Source organism: Muscardinus avellanarius, assembly GCF_963383645.1.
Source record: "Muscardinus avellanarius genome assembly, chromosome: 3".
NCBI lineage: Eukaryota > Metazoa > Chordata > Mammalia > Rodentia > Gliridae > Muscardinus > Muscardinus avellanarius.
Window position 1 is genome coordinate 132,898,561 of NC_137788.1, and position 24,297 is coordinate 132,922,857.

Sequence of the window (24,297 nt, forward strand, 5' to 3'; positions counted from 1 at the left end):
TGTGCGAACGCGCACGCGCGCATTCTCACACGCGAATGCACTTAAGCTTCTTCTGAATAGAATGAGTCTCAATAGCTGCAGGTCTTCCCTTACCAGCATTGCCGTAATAGTGTTGTGGTAATTATGTTCGAACTACATAAAATGACAATTGCTAGGGAAAGGAAACAACCCCCCAAACTGAGAACATGCGCCCGACATGGGTTAGCCCTCGTGGCCATTGGGATCATGGTGTCCAAAGGAAGAGGATGTTCTTTCCTTATACCCCGGCTCTGATGAAGTCCTTTGCTTCTGGATCTGAGCTATGGTTTAACTCACTGGTTCGCAAACAGATTTTGAGCCCCCAACAGAAACTATGCTTTTCAGGGTCACTTCAGGGGGGGGGGCATTAAAATAAAATGAAGCCCTTGCACAGAATGTCATTTTGCTGCCCTTACTTGAATATGTGAACTACAGGTCCTACTCTTTCACCACTTTGTAGCGGAGAGGGAACATTTCTTTTTTAACAGCACTAAGGCAATTATTTAGTGAAGTCCTTATGTTTCCCATCAGACGCTTTCAAAATAAAGAAATAAATTAAACAGTTAATACCACCCCTATTATTCCTCGCCATGTCTTCTTCTTGGAGAGCTAATCATGGCCCCAAGCTGCCTCTGTGTGCCCCAGCATCCCCCACTGAACACCACCCCGCCATTGCCTTCAGCGGTATACTTCTCACAATGGGACCCGGCGCATCCTCTGGATTCCTGCAGCAGACGTTCCTCTAGGAAATTTACCTCCTTGCCGCAGCGTCGTGCACAGCACCAATGCCAAGGCAGAGCGGCTCTCTGTAAGCAGAGACGGTGGCGGCAACCTGGCCACCGGGCCCTGATGCCTTGTGCAAGCAGCAGCCCAATGCGTTCATTCTGGCCTTCACATAGCACGTTGCTTCTGAGGTAACACTTCATAAATGTCACACCATTTGTCTTCCTGATGCCCCTCAGAAGCAGGGAATCCCATAAAATCCACCCAGGAAGGATTGGTGGTTCGTAAGCAGTCATCCCCTCAGGTGGTTCCTGGGCAGCAAGGAGGCAGCCTGTGGAGCAGCGTCACATTTTTCTCTTATTTTTGTAACTTCAGCTGTTGAGGGCTACGTCCCTGGGTTTGGCCACCATCATGATTCAGTCCATAAACATTCAGTGTTCCCTCTGCTGGACACTGGGGAGGCCAACCTGGAAGCCAGTGTCTTTGCCATTAAAAATCCCCGAGGGAGCTGGAGTATGGGGAGAAGAGACACCCAGCTGGGGCAGCAGAGAAGGGAGGCCTGGCTGGAAACTCAGAAAGGAGGCAGCCGGAGAGGCTGGGAGCTGGGGAGGTGGGTGAGGCCTGGGGAGGAGGAGCCCATCACAGAGAGCCTTCTTCGGGGTGCTACTGCAGAGCTCGCTCTTGTTCCTGAAGCTAATAAGAAATGGAGCTTCAAAATGTTCCTAGTCTTTAAGCAGTGTTTCACCTGCTCCTTCACTGGCTTCTCTCCATCCCTCCCCCTCACACACAAAATATCTCTCAAATACATCTTTTTGTGTGTGGTACTGGGATTTGAACCCCGGGGCATTGTACCTTTGAACTACAATCCTAGCCCTATTTTTTTTTTTTTTTTAATTTTGAAACAAGATTTCACTAAGCTGCCGAGGCTTGCTGGCAACCTGCCATCCTCCCGTCTCAGCCTCCCAGGTTCTGGAATTACAAGTGTGTGCCAACCACGCCTGGTTCCCCAAATACATTTGTTTTTCTCTAGCACAGTTATTTAAATGGCCACATAGTGGATAGAAGGGTTTAGCAAGCTTTAGCAATGACACGCGTTACCCACGGGGCAAAAAGAAAAGGCCCTTCAACCAAGGCAGAACAAAAATGAAGTCCCCCATTTCTTGGGAGGGGGCTTCTCTCTCTGGCATCAGTGTTTCAGAGAAGGGCAGAAACCTAAAGCGGTGCTTTGTCATCTCAGCTTTCGGGCACTCGATGAATCAGAGATGATCAGGCTTCCTCCACAAAGGACAATATTATTAACTAAAGACACTTATAAAACAAGCAAACAAGCAAAAAAACATCACTTTGGGAGACTGCTCAAAGGTGGAAGAAAGATGGCTCCAGGCTGCAGGAGCTGTTCATTGCATGTGTTTATGGTGTAGATGCAGGACTTGGAGTGGATCAGGTCATTTGCAACAAGAACAGAGTGAACATGAATACATCTAGTACCTTGGATTCTCAGTGCATTTCTGCTTAGCATGTCACGCATTTTATTAACCTAACTATTAAGACTCTCCCATAACAACTTCCCAGATATTTCCGAAATTATTCAGGTTACTTGGACCCGCCTAGCATATATTCAGATTCTTGTCTTCTGTTGTGGATTTTTCAGTGGGCACTGGGCCCAGAATCAACCAGACGTTCTAGGGAGTTGAGGGGATGGGGGGATAGAGGACAATCACTTTTTTTTTTTTTTGGTGGTGGTGGTACTGGGGGTTCCTGGAAGCCCTTCTACCTCTGGGCTACACTCTCAGACCTATTTTTACATTTTTATTTGGAAACAGAGTCTCCTAAGCCAGCGCGCGTGGATGGCTTCGAACCTGCGCGATCCTCCTGTCTCTGCCTCCCAAGCGCGGGGATTACAAGCGTGCGCCACCACGCCCGGCGTCAGTCACTTTTTAATGTTAGAGAAATTGTAAATAAAAAATCAGTATGACGACGATCTCTAAAATTCCATCCAGTCTACCTCACCCCCTCAAGCCCATACCTCTAATTCGCTGAGCTGAGCATTCACTCTTAGATTCAGAAGTCCCCCTGAAACCCAAGGCAAGTCTGAGTTTTTCTTGGCCTTTGTCTCATGATTTGAATATGAATACTGCCCATCATATGGGTTTGGATCCAGTGCCCTGCCCTACTTCTGGCAAAAAAAAAACATTGTTTAAAAGGTCTAAGAGAAAGAACATCATAACTTATGACACCCACAACCAAAACTGTCCTGGAAAGCCAAGGCTGTTTATATCGAAAGGCCAGACTTCTTATTCATTTGAGGGTTGCCTGCTGTTTTTGTTCGACCGGAGGCTCTGTCGTTGAGCCAGACTCACAGCTCAACAAAGGAGCCTGTGACTGGGAGGACTTCCGACAGATGGAAGCTGGCCCCAATACTACTCACTTTGCTCTTCCAACCTGCCCACCTAAAATCCCACCTTTACAGCTTTGACTCATAGTGTAGGGTTCAGTGATGAAGCTGGAGGATGCAGCTACTGGCCAACAAACAGGGAGGGCACAGATCAAAGAAGTGGAAAAACCAAGGAGAGACATTGCTACCTCCATTATTTCTTCTGAGGTCAACCCAATTAAGGCCATAGAATAAAAAATGTCTCAGTTTAAAGAATCTTAGGGACAAGCTAGTTAGCTCCACATTTGACAGAACGAGAAACTAAGACCTAGAGTGGGAAGATAACATTGCCCGAGAATTCGCTAGTGGTCAGGCCGCAGAAGTCTAAAACCTGGGTTTCCTAACACAGAGACCTTCCAGGGCACCTTATAGGGAGCAACAAGCACAATTATCAGCAATTTTTAGGGGGCCAAGCCACTTTGAAATATGAAAAGTGAAATGGCTGGAAAAATAGAGAAAATTTCAAAATGGCTTTCTGACTCTGGGTAAACAGTAACCACATTTTTTTTGCCTGTTGGAGGCCTGGTTTTTAATCACTCCACAAGCAGTTTTCATTTCTGTAGTAAAATTGCTTGTGGTTCTATTTAATTTGTTTCTGCAGGAGCCAGCTTTGGTGAAGATCTCCGAGGAGCTGGCGGGCATTTTAGCACAGCACGCACAGCCAGTCAATGAGAAACGGTTCCCGACGTGGAGGAAATTCCTCCAAACATTTCTCAGTCGAGGTAAATAAGACTGTAAACTTTCTACTGAGGATCAGTCTACACAGCCTTGAGTTCTACTTTTGGGTCAACCAAGGCCAATTTAAATATTTTGCATTGCCTATGTTGGTTTAGAAGAGTGCCCCTACAGCCAGCTATTTTTCTTTTTCAAGCATTGCCTAAATATTTATTTTGCACCCAGCCTCTTAAGTAAATACTAACCGAGAATACCAAGCATGGCATGTGTATCTCAAGATTGTTGCCCTTTTTTCTGTCTTCTTTTTTTTTTTTACAACAGATTTCTCCTGAGATGGGCCCTCTGTGAGAGCTGTAGGTCTGTTACCTCATCCATAACCTTACGTGAGGTTCTTACACCCTCAGAGGACCAGCCTGCTGACTGTACATTGTCGTTGGGAGGAGTCAATGAAATAGAGCTATGAAAATCTGATACATTAAAGGAGTGTGTGTGTGTGTGTGTATGTGTGTGTGTGTGTTGTACTAGATATTGAACTCAGGGGCATTCTACCTCTGAGTTACACCTCTCTAGCCCTTTTTATTATTTTGTTTGTTTGTTTGTTTTGAGACAAGGTCTCACTAGGTTGATGAGGGTCTTACTATTTCCTGAGGTTGTCCTCAAACCTGTGAACTTCCTGTCTCAACCTCCCAAAGAACTGGGATTATAGGCATGCACCACTACGCCCAGCTAAGGACTTTAATAAATGTTTGTTTCCTCTTCCTTTTCTGAGGGGAGTAGAAATGGTCTCACTTCCAGTTAAGAGAGATAGCATTTCCAAATAAAAAGCCTCTATAGTCCAGGAACAAAGCTGGCTTCCATCTCTTTCTTCCTCCTCCATCCTCATTAAGTTCTAACTACACTGCGAGGTCGGTGATTGCAGGAATCAATGGAACAGATGCTGCTCTCCCCAGTCTCAGAGGTCCCCATGGGGGACCACTGGGCATGGCCCACACAAGGCTTTCTTCTCTAGGAGGCTGCAGTGCAAGTCCTCCATGCTTATCCACATGAACGGTGAGAGAAGGTTCACATGAGAGACCACGGGAGAGAGGTCTCTACTTAGATCACTGCCAAGGAAGGATAATAATATCACACTAGCATTCACGTATAGTGATAAAATGATGTTATGTCAAATAATAGCAGCAAGAACAGAACAATAATGACAATAGCATCCCGATGGGAATATACTACGCACTCACAGTGCTTAGGCTGTGCCAGGCACTAGCCTTCTATGCAGATAGTAATTTATTTAGTCCCCCTAAGAGGTGGGTACTGTTACTGCCCTCCTTTGATAGAGAAAGAACCTGAGGGAAGAAGATTAACTCTCCTCAAATCACTCTGCTTACATGGAAGAGGCCAGAAAAGGCTGACTCTGTGGTCCTGGCGGAGGCTGGCCAGAGCCAGTGAGTAGATTCATCTTAGGTCAGTGTACGAGAGGATCCGGAAGGACAGCCTCGTTGGCTGCTGAGGTATGCCGGCTGTGAGGGTGTGGCAGGTGCTCTAATAATAAATTATATAAACAACAAGTTGGATGCCAGCCATTTAATAAGAATGCCGAAAAGATATTGGGGAGGTGCTACATTACCGCTGATGTCCTCCCATCTCTAAGAGTCTATGATTTCTATATGCACCATGGAAAGAAAAAAGTAAGAAAGTCAACCCTAGACGTAAAGGGAAGAAAATAATGTTCTTCTTCCTCCCCTCCAAAATGGTAAAGAAAAAAGGATTTTTCAAGTTTGGAGGGAAAACCTCATCCATCTGGAAGAAGGTATTAGGACATTTTCAGATCTCCTAAGGTCAGCCTGCAGCACTTTCCTCGGCTCGTTCTTTCTTTCTTTCTTTCTTTCTTTCTTTCTTTCTTTCTTTCTTTCTTTCTTCCTTCCTTCCTTCCTTCCTTCCTTCCTTTCTTCCTTCCTTCCTTTCTTTCTTTTTTCTTTTTCCTTTTGCACTTTTAGGGTCAAATCTAAAAATTATTCCCTAAGCCAATATCATATACTTTTTCCCACTTAATTTTTTCTAGCTATGTTATGGTTTTTGTTTATATTTGCACAGAACAAGTTTAGTTCTTTGTCTATTTTTTAAATTAGTTTTTCACATTTTTTGTGTTTTTTTTGTGGGTCTGGGGATGGAACTCAGGGGCATTTGACCTCTGAGCTACACCCCCTGCCCTATTTTTTATTCTTTATTTTGAAACTGGGTCTCACTGAGTTGCAGAGGGCCTCACTAAGTAGCTGAGGCTGTCCGCGAACCGCGATCCTCCAGGTCTCAGCCTCCCGAATGCTGGGATTACAAGCGTGCACCACCACGCCTGGCTTCTTTGTCTATTTTTTTACTATTTATTTATTTATTTATTTATTTATTTATTTATTTTAGTACTAAGGATTGAACTCAGGGGCTTTCTACCTCCAAACTATACCCCCACTCCTTTTATTATTTTTATTTTGTCTTTTTATATTTATTTATTTATTTATTTATTTATTTATTTATTTATTTATTTTGGGTGGTACTGGAGTTACTGGAAACCCTTCTACCTCCGGAAACAGGGGCTCTTAAGCCAGTGAGGCTGACTTCGAACCAGCGTGATCCTCCTGTCTCTGCCTCCCAAGAACAGGGATTACAAGTGTGTGCCACCAAGCCCAGCGTCTTTTTTAAATTTTTTATTGGTGCATTGTAGTCATACATCTTAGTGAAGTACAAGATGGTAGAGGCACACATGCACACATCACCCAGTTATCCCTTACCCAATTCCCACCCCATTCCCTCCCCTTCCCTCCTTCTCATGTTTGACTTGGTGATTGACTTTGTTATGTTTGTTAATGTACATGAATTACATCATGTACATTTCCCTCTCCCCCCTCCCATCCCCTCAGTTAGGTCGCCTTATTTGCTCATCTGTAGTTTCTCCTTCTTTGTCTAGAGTTCCTCCTAGGACCCATTTTCTCCCTAGCTTCCACCTATTAGGGAAAGCATCTGATTTCTTATTGTTTGTGACTGGCTAATCTCACGTAGCATAAAGTTCTCCAGTTCCATACATTTCCCTGTAAATGACATAATTGTATTTTTTTCTTTATGGCTGAGTAAAATTCCATTGCGCACATATCCCATAGTTTTGTAATCCACTCATCTGTTGATGGACATCTTGTCAACTCCCAGCACTCTCTTCCAAGCTATCGAGCCCCAAGCTCAGGCTTCATCTCCACTCCTGTTCATCTTTGTCCTGTATCCTCGGCCACGTCATAAATGCAGTGCTTATGGATGGGCTGCAGAACAGGCTTTATTAACTCTGCTTTATAGATGAAGAAACTGAGGCTCAGAGAGATAAGAAGTGACTTGGGCAAAATTACACAACAGATAAGTGGTGAAGAAAGTTACGTCCTATGTTTTAGTGTGTCTTAAAATCTGATTCTTGTAAGCAAGGTGTTTTCAAAGCCTCTGCCTAGTTCTCACACAGCAGATCTTGTTAAAATGTTTTCCCCCAACATTTCAACACTAAGGTCACCATCCCATCTTCGGCCAGCTTCCAATATCTTCTGCTTTATTTCATTTTTGTTCTCTCAATTGCATTTATGGCCACAAAACGTGCAAGAGTTTTGTTGTTGTTGTTGTTTTGGTTTTGTTTTGTTTTTGTTCTTTTGCAGTACTGGGGATGAACCCAGGGGCATTCTACCTCCAAGCTACATCCCCAGCCCTATTTTTTTTTTAATTCTCTTTTATTTTGAAACAGGGTCTGACTGAGTTACAAAGGGCCTCATTTAGTAGCTGAGGCTGTCTGTGAACTGTGATCCTGCTGTCTCAGCCTCCCAAATGCTGGGATTACAAGTGTGTGCCACCATGCTCGGCTAAGAATATATTTTTTAAAAGATGAATTAATTACTTTGAAAGAAAAAATGTAATAGTTATAAAGTCATGATACTGAAAAGACAGTATAAGCTTGTGTGTGTGTGTGTGTGTGTGTGTGTGTGTGTGTGTGTGTGTGGTACTGGGGGTGGAAGCCAGAGTCATTCTACCTCTGAGCTACATCCTCAGCCCTATTCTTTATTCTTTATTTTGAAACAGAGTCCCACTGAGTTTCAAAGGGCCTCACTAAATAGCTGAGGCTGTTTGCAAACCGTGATCCTCCTGTCTCGGCCTCCCAAATGCTGGGATTACAAGTGTGCACCACCATGCTCAGCTAAGAATATATTTTATAAAAGAGAAATTAATTACTTTGAAAGAAAAAATTTAATAGTGATAAGGTCATGATACTGAGAAGACAGTACAAGCTTGTGTGTGTGTGTGTGTGTGTGTGTGTGTGTGTGTGTGTGTGGTACTGGGGATGGAACCCAGGGGCATTCTACCTCTGAGCTACACCCTCAGCCCTATTTTATTCTTTTATTTTGTAACGGCTTCACTAAGTTGCTGGGACTGCCTGTGAACCTGCGATCCTCCTGTCTCAGTCTCCCAAGTTCTGGGTTTACAAGAGTGTCCCACCATGCCCCACTGACACATAAGCTTCTTTGAAATAAAATATAATAATAATGTAATATAATTATAATAATATAATAATAATATTGTAAGTAATAAAAGATGATGCGTTTCCACTGAAGCACCATCTTTTGAAACATGGGAGGCAGCTAAAGCCATCAAGGTAGCTGAATTGGAGAGGCTGAGTAGATTCTTTGATTTTGTGGATTTCATTGTTGCATTTACCTTGCTAAACCTCCAGCAACTGACATTCGGGTGCGGCTTATACTAGAAGGCCTCATTTGAAGAAAAGAACATCTGGAACCAACCAAAGAGATAAATCAGGGGTTGAATGTGTGCCATCCAAAATCAGTTTTCTTTCTGAAATTCAGCATTCATTAGGGCTATCTCTTACCAAATTTACAGACATTTAAGAAAAATGGCTTTGGTTTGAAGTAACAGGTGACTGTTACTGAAGATTGAATTGTGGGCACTCTACCACTGAGCTGCATCCCCGGCCTTTTTTATTTTCTTTATTTTGAGCCAAGGTCTCATTGAGTTGCCCAGGCTGGTCTTGAACTTGTAATCCTCCTCAGCCTTGTGAGTTTCTGGGATTACAGGTGTGGGCCACCACTCCTGGCTGTAACTACCTTTGAGAATTGCTAAAATCTCAGAGGTTAACCACATCTGCTATTCTAAGTTTCTGCTAGTACCTGTAAACTGAAGTCACCACCCAGGCCCAGCAAGTGTGTGAAATACAGGCCAAGGTTACCCCGATGTTGTCAGGGTCTAGAGGCTGTCCTGATTAGGGAGCACCTAGTTATTTTTACTATTAAATTAAGTAACTTTTTATGAATAATACTTTACATTTTTAGAGAAAAAATGTATATATACAGTAAGATTAATAAGTTAAGCCTAAAACCAGAAAATTTGGGCAACATAATTTTTGTGGACACCCCCGAGCTAGCTCCAGAATTCACTAGCAAAATATTATCGCTGTGGTTGAGAATCCCATTTGCTTCTGTAAAGTTTGGTGTTCAGAGAAGAAGATAAAATTTGATAATTACAAAGCTCTCACTACCAGCCAGGAGAAAATAACAATTGTTTCTCAAAAAGGGCAGCATCTCCTGGCTGTATATTTTTTAAAATATTTTACAACTGGCTTTATATAGGGATGTTTTGGCTAGCGTGATGTGACCATGATGTTCTCTGTGCTTGCTAAATTCCCCAAACCTTGGAAAAGCAATGGAGCTGAGCAAAAGGAGCACACTTCTCACTAAGACAACAGTACGCTATGGGTCGCTAGTTCCCTCAGGGATCTGGGACTTGACCATAATCCTCGGGTTCATCATTTATGTAATGAGTGGACACAGATGACATTTACAGTGTCCTCCTCATTATGATAAAAATCAAAACTACCCCTCATCGAGTCCTACTTACGCCAGGCATTGAGCTAAACACTAGCGACACAGTTTGTGTCACAGTGATGTGCTGCCCATTTTACAGATGAAGAGAAACAAGTTCAGAGATTGAAACCACTTAAGATATGGCAGGCCCGGGGTCTGAGCCATGTCCTAGCGCCAAAACCTAGGCCATCTTTTCCTGTTCTGAGTGGGTGTCATTCCTCTGAATGTGTCCTTTTCCCACCAGGGGGTGTGATTGAAGCGTTCCCGCCCGTGGACAATGTCACCAACCTGACGGTGGACATGCTGATAGAGCCCAATGGAGAAATTAGGTTGGTGTCGACAGGGGACCAATTCCACGCCGAAGGCCCCTTCATTGCATCTGGGACCACCATGCCGCAGACCTCAGTGGATCCCCAGGTTCTCAGTTCTTTGTGCCTCCAGATCGGAAAGGCCTGCAAAATGAGATCCGTGATTGGTTACTTTTCTATAGATCTGGTGACTTTTATCGATCCAAGCACCTTGGAACAGCAGGTGAGTCCAATTGATGCATATAAGATACTAAATATATAATGACTTCACATCCTCTATGCAGCAGACAATGTGAGAGAGCTTCCAGAACTCGCGGTGCTGGGAGGGGCTGACTATAAATCTGCATCTTTGAGATCCACGTAAACCCAGGTGAGGCCAGGCTTTACTTCTAGAAATAATGGGGCCAAGGTCAATCTCATTCAGGTACAGCTGGAGTTTAAATGACTGAAACTCATCCCTCATAGCTCTGTGATGGGGCCCTTAATTCTGTGTTAGTGCTTTCGTGTTTTTTATATCATCCAGGTGTTGAGTCTATCTAAGGCCTGCTCTTAAACAGAAAATCGATCACTGGAAAGCAGTTAAGGATCCTTGTTTCTGTTCCTTTTCTTATCCATAGTTCACCAGCAACTTAGGCTGTTGATTTTTTTGTTGTTGTTAAAAAATGTACTGGGAAATATTTCAGATATATGCAAGGTCTAAATAATCTTATAATGAATATCACGTGCTCCACATCACCTAAGAAATAAAATGATGTCAGTGACACCTCCAGGCCAGGTGAGTCCTTGTTGAACCCAGTGCCCTTTCTCCTCCCCAAGGACAGGCGGAAGCCTCTGTCTCCTGCTAGGGGTTTGGTTCCCCTCCATATTTTTACTCTTTAGCTGCACATGGATTACCCAGAAGTAACATAGAGTTTCATTTTGCATGTTTTTAATCGTGTGTGTGTGTGTGTGTGTGTGTGTGTGTGTGTGTGTGTTACTGGGGATTGAAGCCAGGGGAATTCTACCTCCAAGCTATACCCCCAGCTATTTTTTTTTTTTTTTTTTTTTTTTTTTTGCGGGTCTGGGGATGGAACCCAGGGGCCTTTGACCTCCGAGCTACACCCCCTGCCCTATTTTTTTTTCTTTATCTTGAAACCGAGTCTTACTGAGTTGCAGAGGGCCTCACTAAGTAGCTGAGGCTGTCCGCGAACCACAATCCTCCGGTCTCAGCCTCCCAAATGCTGGGATTACAAGCATGCGCCACCCCGCCCGGCGTATTCTTTATTTTGAAACAGGGTCTCAGTAAGTAGCTGAGGCTAGCTGAAAACCTGTGATCCTCCTGTCTCAGCCTCCCAAGTACTGGAATTATAAGCATGTGCCACCACGCCTGGCTGGCTCTTAAGCATTTTAGAGACTGCAAAATCATTTATGTTGTTGTTGTTGTTATTATTATTATTATTATTATTATATTGTTATTGTTGTTGTTATTATTATTCCACAGTATTCTTTTACTTAAGCTTACATACATGACATTCTTTATGGGCACATGGATGGCTCTGACGAATATTATTCTAGATAAATATTCTTAACCTTTTTATGCTTTGCTTTTTTTTCCCTAAAATTATAATGTTTAAATTCATTATTACTTTCCAGGACTTTTTTTTTAATGTTCAATTGTTCTTTGTTTCATATTGGGTGTCCAGACTTCTGGCTAAAGGTTAAAATGGCCTTCTAGCCTCCCTCTCTCTATATCCTCTGGCCACTGAGCATTGTAAATATCCTTTAGTTGTTTTATAGTCATTATTCTCAGTTTTATGGCTCTCCATTTCAGGCAGACAATGGTTTCAAAGTGAGCGTTTATGTTTTTGGCAGTTTTTAGCTTGTTCAGTAACCATTTCTCATTTGCCTCCCCAGGCCCTCCATTGGTTTCACATTCTGTTCTCAGAGCTACATGTTGGGAGTGAAAAGGGCAAACTGAAGGGCATTCCAAACTCTCCTGGGTGGAGGGAAGACAGAAGCAAGAGAAGGAGCGGGTGGCAGGGATCATGGATCATGAGAAAGAAACAAGAACTCTGTGGCTCCTGGGGAGGGAGGTAGAAAGGGTAGAACTGTGGGGATAGCTGACTTGTGGGTCTTACTTATTTGAGTTGGGTGTAAGGAGATTTACACACAGCAGTGAAGGGGTCTGCTCCAACCCCAGTGCTGGTCCTTTCCTCAGCATCTGGGCTTCTGGGAGAAAGGGCCCACCCTTCACTTGGCCTACATAGCCAAGTGCAGCTGGCCAACCTTTTCTTACCCTAACTCCCCTCTTTCTCTTTCTTGTCCATCCACACGGCCACTTACACTATCTCTTATTCATTCCACAGAGTTTGTACTTGTGCTTCCCCTCTGTCTAAAATGCCCTTTCCTCTTCTTTTGACCTAATCAGCTCCCATTCCCATCCATCATATTTCAGCCCACACCATACTTGCTTAGCGAAGCCTTTCCTGACTTCCCTGGCAAAGTCAACACTCCCAGTTCTAGGTTCCCCTATTATCAGGCAACTCTTTCCTGTCACTTATATCAGTTACAATTTTAAACTTTTTTCCAATACTATCTGATTAATATGTCTCCCTTTGTATTCTCTAAGCTCCCTAAAGGAGGTACTATTTTTGCTTTCCCATATATGCTGAGCACTTATATCTACCCTGGCACAAAGTAGGTGTCCAGTAAATGTTTATTGAATGAATGAGTGAACAAAGGAAGTGTTCTAGAATATGTGGGATGATGTTGCTAAGTTGTTTAAAGACAGAGCTTAGAACCAGGTGTGGTGGCGTAGGCTTGTAATCCCAGCATTCGGGAGGCTGAGATTGGAGGATCGCGGTTCACGGACAGCCTCAGCTACTTAGTGAGGCCCTCTGCAACTCAGTGAGATCCTGTTTCAAAATAAAGAAGAAAAAATTGGGCAGGGGGTGTAGCTCGGAGGTCAAATGCCTCTGAGTTCCATGCCCAGACTTGAAAAAAAAAAAAAAAGAAAAAGAAAGAAAAAGAAATAGCTCAGACACTGGTTGGATGATTGGGATAAACATTAACCCAAGATTCGCTGATTGTATCATGTTATGAGTTCTTCTTATCTCTTCCTGTTAATCCTTGAACCTATGGTCATTTGTGTTACAATTATCAATAGAACATTGGGTAAAGACAGTTTCTGCATTAGCAAGGGAAGTATGTTTGTTCTCTGCATATAATAGGTTATTTCAAATCACAGATATATTCTCCAGCCATGTTGCAAGTGATATAGCCCCAGAAAGCACCTTAATTTCTCTCCTAACTGGCATGCTTTGTGATGCCAGTTAAGAGACAAGTATATTAGCAACCTCTCATTTTTTGCTGTTTAATAAATAAAACAGTTACATTGTTTTGCTTAGTATTTCTTTGGTTATTATTGACAGTGAACATCTTTACATATTTTCATGTTTGTTGCCCCATTTACATATCTCTTATTTATTGTCTAATCATCTTTTGCCTCCTTTAAATTAGACTATGATTCTGTGTGTGTGTGTGTGTGTGTGTGTGTGTGTGTGTGTGTTACTAAGAATGAAATCCAGGGGCATTCTCCCTCTGAGCTACACCACCAACCCTATTTTTTATTCTTTATTTTGAAACAGGATCTCACTGAGTTGCAGAGGGCCTAAGTAGCTGAGGCTGTTCTCAAACTGGGATCCTCCTGTTTCAGCCCCCCCAAATGCTGGGATTACAAGTGTGCGCTACCACGCCCGATATCTATCTCTCTCTCTCTCTCTCTCTCCCTCTCTCTCTCTCTCTCTCTCTCTCTCTCTCTCTCTCTCTCTCTCTGTCATAAAATCACTTTTTTCTTTTGTAATTGAATAATAACAATTTGCTCTAGGTGTTATGGTTAAATAGAGAATGTATACATATATACCATATCTATTTATGTAACATCCCATGCTAGATATTAGAATGTATTAATGCTCAGATTTGGTATAATTAAGTCATGAGGGTTGCAGTGGCTTTACTGGTGGTGACTAGGCAGGCAGAGTGTGACTAGAGGCTCTGGTCTCTGAGGCTATGGCCGTAGAGACTGTGCACATGTCTCTGTAGCCCCTAGCTTGCTCTCTTGCTTCTGGCCTCTGTGCTATAGAACAGAGCCTATACTCTCTCTGTCTCTCAACTTCCTGCTGTCATAACCTGAGCTCCTAAAACTGGCTTGACATGGACTGAACCTCTGAAATCTCCGAAAACTGTGAGCAAAACAATATTCTTTCCTCCACATTATGTGGTCAGGTGTTTGAATTACAGCAATGAGATAATGTGTAGGTATGCATGTACATATTTGCATCAGTATGAACTCATGGGTTTCTATTTGACTTAGTAGGTTGTATTTTGATATTCTCATTATTCTGGTACTCCTTTTGTCCTGGGTAGCCAGTGGGAGCCTCCTCAAAGTGGCACTTGTATTCTTTTGACATGTCCCCAGCATTCTTTGAGCATTGTCTTACTTCCTGGCACAATGAGATGTTCCAGGTTTGTTTTATATTTTCCCTGCCCCAGATCTCAGATCAACCCAGAAACTCTGGTTCCTTTAGTGGGGAAAGGTGTTAAGATTTGGGTTCTTAGTGTTGTCTTTGTTACTGGGGGATCATTACTTTGGGATCTCTCCATAGATAGAACTAGGAAATAAGTGAATTATATATGTAAATTGCCTACACACATACACACATGCACTCATACACACATAAACACATGCATGCATATATATGGATATACAACATGCATACAGGCATGCATATACCTATGACTATTTCTATATCTGTGTATATATTTTAAAACCATGAGTTCGTGTCAGTATCTCCAATTTTAACTCAATACCTCAATATTCTTTCTAGAGTTCACTTTTTTCCTGGTTAAGAACTTCTACTTCTCCAAGAAGAAAGCTGAGTCTCTTTGGCTTCAATATGTTTCCTCATATGCTCAATGAATTTACTCTGTGGTTTTTTTTTTAATATAACTCATCTCCCAACCATTCCTGCCATCTCCTTCACCTGCTACAATGTGGCCCACCCCCAGACCTCAGGACCTTGGATGCCAAACCCTGGCATTTGTGTTTTAAGTTTATTGGTAATGTTATTCATCACACTGAAGTTTCATATAGTCAAGTATAGCTCTTTTTATTGCCATATTCCCTTGAACTTATCACTTGCCCTAGTCTTCTATTTTTTTAGTTGTAAAATGGGCTTTCTTGACTTATAAGAAAACTTTCAGTTCCAAACTCCTTCAATAACATTTTCTTAGCACTTATTTTCTGTATCACAAAATTTAATAATAATGATAAGAATCTACTTTTTTTTTTTGGTGGTACTGAGGTTCCTGGAAACCCTTCTACCTCTGAGCTACACTCCCAGACACCTATTTTTTTATATTTTTATTTGGAAACAGGGTCTCCTAAGCCAGCGAGGCTGGCTTCAAACCAGCTTGATCCTCCTGTCTCTGCCTCCCAAGCACGGGGATTACAAGTGTGCGCCACCATGCCCGGCTGTAATAATTTTTTAAAAGTAGATTCTGCTGGATGTGGTGGCGCACGCTTGTAATCCCCGCGCTTGGGAGGCGGAGACAGGAGGATCAAGCTGGTTCGAAGCCAGCCGCGCTGGTTTAGGAGACCCTGTTTCCAAATAAAAAAGTACAAAAATAGGTCTGTGAGTGTAGCCCGGAGGTAGAAGGGTTTCCAGGAACCCCGGTACCACCAAAAAAAAAAAAAAAAGTCACAGAGGAGTAACTACAGAGATTTATATAGACATATTCATCATAACAAATTGCCAAATCTGGCCTGGTAATCCCAGTACTTGGGATTCTGAGACAGGAGGATCTCAGGTTCAAGGCCAGCTTTAGAAACTTAGTGAGACCCTATTTCAAAAATAAAGAACGAGGGTTGGGGATGTAGCTCAATGATAGAGCACTTGCCCAGCATGTGCAAGGCTCTGGCTTATATCCCTCCAGTACTACAATAAATAAATAAATAAATAAATAAATAAATAAATAAATAAATAGTTGTAGTGTAATTCACATGTAGAATGCCCCTGGGCTTAATCCCTAGTACAAAATAAAAAAGCCAATAAAACCCAAAACACAAAAACCAATAATTTCAAATAGCCTAAATTTTAAAAATAAAGGAAAGGATTCCTAAGTCAAATTATTATAGATCAATGGATTGAATACTATCCATTGATTTAATACTAAGACTTTTTGTGTGTGTGGTACTGGGGGTGGAACCCAGGGGCTTTCTACCTCCGGGCTATACTTCCAGACCTATTTTATATTTTATTTGGAAACAGGGTCTCACTGAGTTGCTGAAAGCCTCACTAAGTAAGTAGCTGAGGCTGGCTTCGAACCTGCGCAATCCTCCTGTCTCAGCCTCCCAAGCGCGGGGATTACAAGTGTGTGCCACCACGCCTGGCTAGCTCTATGAAAACTTTAAAACTCATGTTTTTGAAGATTATTTAGAGGAAAGTGCTTATAGAGTGGTGGAAGGATAAAAGTCAGATCACAAGTAGTAATGGTGCTTAAAGAGGTCCAGGCCCTTATACCTGAAACCTGTGAATATTATCTTACATGGCTAAAGGTGATTTTATCTCACATGGCTTTGCAGATGCGATTAAGGATTTTGAGGTGGTGGTATATTAGCTTGGATTATCCAAATGGATCCACTATAGTCGCAAGGGTTCTCTTTAAGAGGGAGGCCAGAGGGTGTGAGAGAGCGATCCGAAGATGGTATGCTGCTGGCTTTGAAAATGGAGGAAGGGACCATAAGCTAATGGAGCCAAACAGTGTCTAGAAATCAGGAAAGGAAAGAGCTTCTCCTTTAGAGTGTCCAGGAGGAGTGCCGCCCTGCCCATGTCCTGATGTTAGCCCAGTGAGGCTTCGGACCTACAAAACTCTACGCTAATAAATGTGTGTTGCTTTAAGCCAGTAATCTGTGGTAATTTGTTATAACAGCAATAGAGAACTAATGCAGAGGTTGACTGATATTTTGTTCTTTGTGCTTTTTGCATTTTTTAAAAGTAAACTTTTTAAATTTTTATTTTTTATTTTGCTGCTGGAGATTAAATCCAGGGCCTCACAAATGCAAAGCATGCCCTCTACCATGGAGCCATACCCCTCACCCCTGGCAATTTTCATTTTCAGAAGTAATGGTGTATGATGTTTCTAATTAGAAAAACATGTGAATACTGATAATCTTAAATCTGTATAGAATATGTTATAGTTTGCAAAGCACTTTCACACGCAAGGTCTTACATCCACATATCTCGCAACTGACTTGCGAGGCAGAAAAGTAAGCTGACTGCACCCATTCAGACCTTGCCTGCCAGCCCCATGGAACCCGTGATTGACCATGCTAGCACAATAGGAGCGCAGGGGTCGGGGCCAAAGACAGCAGATAGAATGAGAGCCAAGCACAGTGACAGACTCGATTGTGAATCAGGTGAGGTAAGATGTGGAAACTTCCTGAGTGAGAAGAAAAGCTTGAGAACACTAAGGAAGACACTAAAGGGAGCATCAGTTTAACTGGCTAAGGATTTGCTGCATCAGTTCAGAGTAGGAGGGACCAACCAAGAAAGGCAGGTGGGATTGGAGCTGAATGATAACTGGGATTTGAAGGAGGCTAAGAAAGTGTAATCTAAGTGGAAATAGGTTGTGAAGGATGGTAGTTAAAAAAAAAAAAGCACAGCACAGAGGTGTAAAAATAATTATGGTCTACACTTTACAAACATTATCTGTGACTTACCTCATATAAATATGAATTTACAGAACATTCGCCAATTTCTTTTCTTCATATAAAAGTTTCTAAACCAATAGATGGGCAAAGATGCTTCCTGTTGGAATTCCTAGATTAAAGACTTCCTTGTTTTAGATAATTGTGAACGATTCCTTAGATCGTTGTGAACTTTTACAGCAGTCACCTCTTTTATGAACATTGATAATTACTACTTATTTCAAAAGGGAAAGGAAATACAATGTATAAGAAAAGAGTGTAGATTTGTAAAAAATGGCTGCAGGTGCCCTTCCTACATATATAAGGTAGCCACAAAAGTTGTCACAAAGCACAAATTATGAAGAAAGATGAAAATGGAGCCCCTGATGTATATTAAGGTATATTTCATATATTCTGCAAACAGTTTCTAAATACAAAATATCAGCCTAGGATAGAAAAAAATCTGAAAATGTCTTCAGTGTGATGGTAATAGGTTCCAGCCACACAGACCAGTGTGAGGCTTCAGACAGTGCCTTGACCTCTGAGACTTGCTCTTTCTCTTACAAGTGGAAAGCTCCCACTCTCCTCCTTTCGTGATGTTCTGAGAGACTGCGCAGATAGTTACAAGTGTTCTTATTAAATCAAACAGCATAACCACATGTAAAGCTGTCACAGAGACCCTCAGCAGGTTCTCAAACTGCAAGTGGATTCTGAATTGAATTAGCATTACTTTTAAAAGTCACTGAACTGTCATCTCAAAGTGATATATAAGCATCAAAAATGAATACACTAACTTTAGAGAATGGAGAAACCAAGGTCCACAGAAGTGCCGTAGCTCCTTCTCGCTCACTTCTATATACAGAGCACCTCGCACCCTGTCTGGCGTAAGATGATGCTCATAGATACTTAATAAATGAATGAACACTTCGAGTCTCCCTCTAGTATTCTCATTTGCAAAATCTCCCTTCTGTGTTTTCAAGATACATAAAGAATTCACCAAGGGAGCCCAGTGAGATTTACTTATTTTCTTTAAAGGAAGTATTTTATTTATATATAAGAAGGTTAACAGTGTATATCTAAATTAAAATTTAATGGGCCTCTGGTATAAACAGAAGTGCCTATTCTTCAATGTTTTTAAATGCTACAGTAGGCACATTGTTAATCACAACTTAATACCTAGCGAACAGAAAATAGATCCCAAAGGATTCTGAAGCATTAAAGTAAAAGACGTGTCCCTCTAAAGGCCCACGTCCTCGTATCGATGAAAGAGACCTGCAATACACAAATAATAGCAATGACTATGGTGATGATGATGACTTCTATAATAAGCACAAGAACAATGATGACAGGTTTTACAGTGAAAATTCCAGTTCTCGTTCTTGACGCTGATCCTGCAGGTCCACTTGTGGCCGGGTCTCCTCTATAGAGAGAGCAGATGATGTTAACATATTCAACTGTTCTTAAGTCACTGTGAGCCTCGACGTATGTAGTCTTGAAATATTTAGTCTTGACATATTTAGCCTTGAGACATTTAGTCAACCCTGTTGACTAGTCACTGTGAGCCTTGATATTTGGGAAGACAGACCCCGAGCCTAAGCCTCAGCTCTTGGGTAGGACCTTGCTCAGTCTACAGATGATAGACCTCCTTCCTCTGCTCTCACCCCGCTGTACACCTCTCACCTCAGAGAGCCTTGCTTCCTTTCGAATGGCCCCAAGGCAGCTCTCTCTGGACCATGGGGTCTTTAGCTGCTTGACTCACCAGAAGCGTTGCCAGGCAGGATGGTCACTCTGCCCTGGGTGCTCCTACCTTTCAGGAGGACACATTCTGCGGGAAGACTCTCTACACCTGAGTGTTTACAGCTGCCTCACCCTGCCGCGCAGCATGGCAGAGCAGAGCAGACAGAAAGTCTCCTTATGACTTACAGTGGTCACTTGTGGCCACGACTTTTTGTGGGATCAATTTTCCCTCGCACAACTGTCCCTCCCCCCAGCTTTATTGAGGTATCTCTGACAAATAAAAACATATATTTAAGGTGCACATTGTGATATTTGGATAAACATGCAGACTGCAAAGTAATTACCATGACCAAGCTCATTAGCATACCCAGCATCTCGCCTGGCCACCTTGTGTGTGTATGAGAAAACTATTTCCTTAGCACACTTCAAGTGTACATTGTTACCAACTATCGTCACCATACTGTACAGTAGGTTTCCAGAACAATTACATCTTATAACTGCAAGTCTGTGCTCTTTAACCAGCATTTCTCTATTTCTCCCACTTCTTGACCCCGTAACGATTCTTCCACTTTCTATAAGTTTGACCTTTTTAGATTACAAAAACAGGTGAGACCTTGCAGTACTTGTCTTTCCATGTCTAGCTTATTTCTCTTATCATAATGCCCTCCAAAGTCTTCCGTGTGGTTAGAGATGGCAGGATTTTCTTCTTTTTAAAGGCTGAATAATGTCCCACTGTATGTGTACATACACAGCCATTTTTAATCTATTCATTCAGTGATAGACACTTGGGTTGTTTTCATATGTTGGCTATTGGGAATAATGCTAGAGTAAATATGGTGGTACAGATATCTCTTCAAGAAAAAGTAATATTATTTTCTTTGGATATATACTCAGAAGTTGAAATTGCTGGATCATATAATAGTTCTATTCTTAATTTTTTGAAGAACTTCATTCTATCTATTCATGGAGGTGGAGCCCCTAAGACCTAATTACTTTCTCCTAAGCCCCACCTCTTAACGGCCCCACTGCCTCATACCACCCTGCTGGGGACCAAGGTTCCAATGCATGGGCCCTGAGCACAAACTGTATCTACACCACAGCGATAGCTATCCTATTAGGTGTGAGGTAACATCTTACTTTGGGCTTTATTCGCATTTCCCTGATAATAAGTAAGGTGGAAAAAGTGGTACCTTTCATATACCTTATTGGCTATTTGTATATCTTCTTTGAAAAAATATCTATTCAGGTCCTTTGCCTAATTTTTAATCAGGTGGTTCGGTTGGTTGTTTTTGCAACTGTGTTATGTAAGTTCCACAAAATTTTATTTCCCACTCACTTTAACTTAATTTTTCCTGCACTGTAATGTTGGGGTGATGGTCTAATGCTCTAGACCTTACCCGTTTCTTAAGTTATCACTGAACCACCCACTACTACCATAGCGCACTCTTCTCACTAGTCACCCCAAGCTCCGACTCCAGAACACAGGAGCCACGTGGCCCCGCCTGCCACACACCGCCTCCACCCCTCCCGCTCACCTTCCCGTTTCATATTGCTAATACACAACTTCTCTTCCTTCAACTTATGTTTCATGGAAACCTGCTGCAATGAATTCTTCTTCAACTGTCACTTCATTCTCTCACCCTCAGAGCCCAGGTCAAAATAATTATTAACGATAACATTAACTGTTGAATTTGTGTCGTGTCAGGCAGTGGGATGTACCGTACATGTGATAACCCCAATCCTCACACCCTAAGATGTAGTTACTAGCGTCCCTGACATAAATGAGGAAACCGAGGCTACACTGACAGGTTCAAGGTCACGCAGCTCTGAAATGGCCAGTCCAGGGTTCTCCTCGTGACTCGCCTCGTTACCAAGCGTGTGCTCTTTCTCTCACAGCGAACACTGCACTGGATTGATGGCAACTTCTTTGTGAATATCTCCCCCCTCTCTCACCACCATCACCAGGGAAAATGTATGTTCTCTTCTGTCTCCTCAATATGCTTGTTGAATTGAGTTGAACAGCTTAATGCCAGAAAACACATCCCTATTTTTTTTAATATATTCCATCCTTGTGCTCAGCACATAAGGTAATCATTAAATGTTAATGACGAAGCGAAATGGAATAAAATCAGTGTTGTGGTAGCCATTTTTAAGCTCTGAGAGTTTAAATGCAGCCCATACACACCACCACAGCTGGGAGCGCCATATTGCCATTAAGCCAGAAGGTGGATTCACGGGATGGGAACATTGAAAACAGACACCACAAAAATGGTTAAGTCAGTTTTCCAAACCACTTTCTACAAGTAGCTGCTGTTGTTTTCCCCATAATAATTTCCCAATGATTAGCCTGCTAGGTGAGAAACCCCGGGCAAACCCCTAAGTTCAGAGGAACTTAGAATAAACACTACGGTGGTGGTGGGGTGGGTCAAGGTTGGAGGTGACAGGGACAAAAGGTAGGAGGGAGAGTCGTTCTCATCTAGCTGGTAAAAATGGAAGCAAGCCACCGCCCAGGTCCCCACTGGGCTTTATTCTTCAGAATAAATGAATGCCACTGTTCTTATAATTAGACCGACGAAGTACCATCTCACACTTCTGACACATGCAGACACCAAGATGTGTTTTTGGTGAGGGATGGCATTTTAGGCTCCCAATTTCTGTTTATTTTGCTTTCTTTGTGCATAGCGCAAAATCTCCTACTTTTTGCCAAACCCTTACTATGTAGCTTTTTAACTTAATTAAATATATAGGCAATTACTGACACCATCTGTCTTCATAGAAAAAGAACAAGAAGTGACACAAAAGATTAGGATTCTGAAGGGGATCCTTTCGCAAACAAAATCTTCCAGTTCACTAGAGCAATATTTATCCTTGGGAGCCCTTCTGTTATTTTAAATTTGGGGGGGAAATAATAAATTTGAGCAGTATTTAAAATGTGGTAGCACTGGTATGATTTTTTTTAAAAAGAAAATATCAGGTGATCCATTGCATTTTCAGTAAAACAAAAATTTAAACATGTCGTTGAACATCTGTTACTAGTACAGTGTAACATAGCACTTAAAATCCTTTAAAATCCCTAAAAAGCTTTATAAAGTTACATGAATCTTTTGCATAAATAGAACTGTTTTAACAATATGTATATCCTTTCTCTCCCCCCTCTCTTTTTTTTTTTACTGGAAATTGAACCCAGTGGCATTCTTCCTCCAAGCTAAACCCCCAGCCCAATTTTATTTTATTTTGAGACAGAGTCTAGGTTGAAATAGCTAGGTTGATGAGTCTCACTACTTACCGAGGTTGTCCGCAAACCTGCAATCTTCCTGTCTCAGCTCCCAAGTACTGGGATTACAAGCATGCACCACCACGCCCAGTTATTTTGCTTTCTTTTTTTTTTCTTTTTTTTTTTTTTTTGCGGGTCTGAAGATGGAACCCAGGGGCATTTGACCTCTGAGTTACACCCACTGCCCTATTTTTTATTCTTTATATTGAAACAGGGTCTTGCTAAGTTGCGAGGGCCTCACTAAGTAGCTGAGGCTGTCTTCAAACCACGATCCTCCAGTCTCAGCCTCCCAAATGCTGGGATTACAAACATGTGCCACCACGCCGGGCTTTTTTTTTTTTTTTTTTTTTTTTGGTGGTACTAGGGGTGGAACCCAGAGGCTTTCTACCTCCGGGATATACTCCCAGACCTATTTATATTTTATTTGGAAACAGGGTCTCACTAAGTTGCTGAGAGCCTCACTAAGTAGCTGAGGCTGGCTTCAAACCTGTGTGATCCTCCTGTCTCAGCCTCCCAAGCGCGGGGATTACAAGCGTGCGCCACCATGCCCGGCCTGTTTTGCTTTCTTTTTTTTTTTTTCATATTTATTTTTAATTGGTGCACTGTATTCATACATCATAGTGGGATACATACTTTTGTAGACATACATGCACCAATTGCCCAGTCAGCCCCCACCCGATCCCCACCCCATTCTCTCCCCATCCCTCCTTCCCATGCTTGGCTTAGTAGTTGACATCTAGTATTATAGCAATTTATCCAAAATTAAAAATGATAATCTCTCATAACAGTTTCATTTGTCTGATACCAAGCTTTTGATGACTTAAAGATAACATTTCAATATTTCTTTTTGCTTTCTTTCTTACCAGAGAGTCTATTTTTTTCTATTTTTTAGGTGAAACTATCATATATTTATATATTTATTTTTCAGAAAAAAAATCTATCCTAATATGGAATATGGACTCTAGGTACCCACATCGATCTTGAAAAAGAACAAAGCTAGAAGATATATATTTTCTGATTTCAAACCATATAAAGCTACAATAATTGAAACAGTGTAGTACTATTCTAAAGGCAGATATATAAACCATTGGAGTTAAATAAAAGCCTAGACCTAAATTCTTCCCTATATTGTCAAGTTATTTTTGACAAGGTTTCCACGAACATTTGGTGGTGGAAATAATAATCTTTTAACTAAATATTGTTGAAACATAATAATTACATGGAAAAGAATAAAATTGGACCCTTACCTAATCCCATATACAAGTATTAACTCAAAATAGATAAAAGACCTAAATATAAATCTTAAGACTATAAACTTTTAGGAGAAAATCTGGGTCATAAAACCTCACAACATTGAAATTGGCAGTGATTTCTTGGTTATTATTTCAATGGCACAGGCAACAGAAGAGTATACAAACTCCCTAAAAAATAAAAAACATATTGTATATCCAAAGACAATGTAAACAGAGTTAAGAGTTACTAATAGAATGGGATAAAATATTTCCAAATGCTATATC

The 24,297-nt window shown here is 41.8% G+C and overlaps 1 protein-coding gene across 1 annotated transcript in view; it reads left to right on the forward strand.

The window, feature by feature from the left end:
• IQCH (IQ motif containing H) overlaps positions 1-24,297 on the forward strand; it is a gene marked incomplete at both ends in the record, with an annotated part of 227,693 nt that overhangs the window by 153,573 nt on the left and 49,823 nt on the right. The window contains 2 exons of the mRNA XM_080691646.1: positions 3,777-3,897; positions 9,980-10,266. Coding sequence (XP_080547772.1) covers positions 3,777-3,897; positions 9,980-10,266 — 408 coding nt within the window. The remainder of the gene's footprint in view (positions 1-3,776; positions 3,898-9,979; positions 10,267-24,297) is intronic.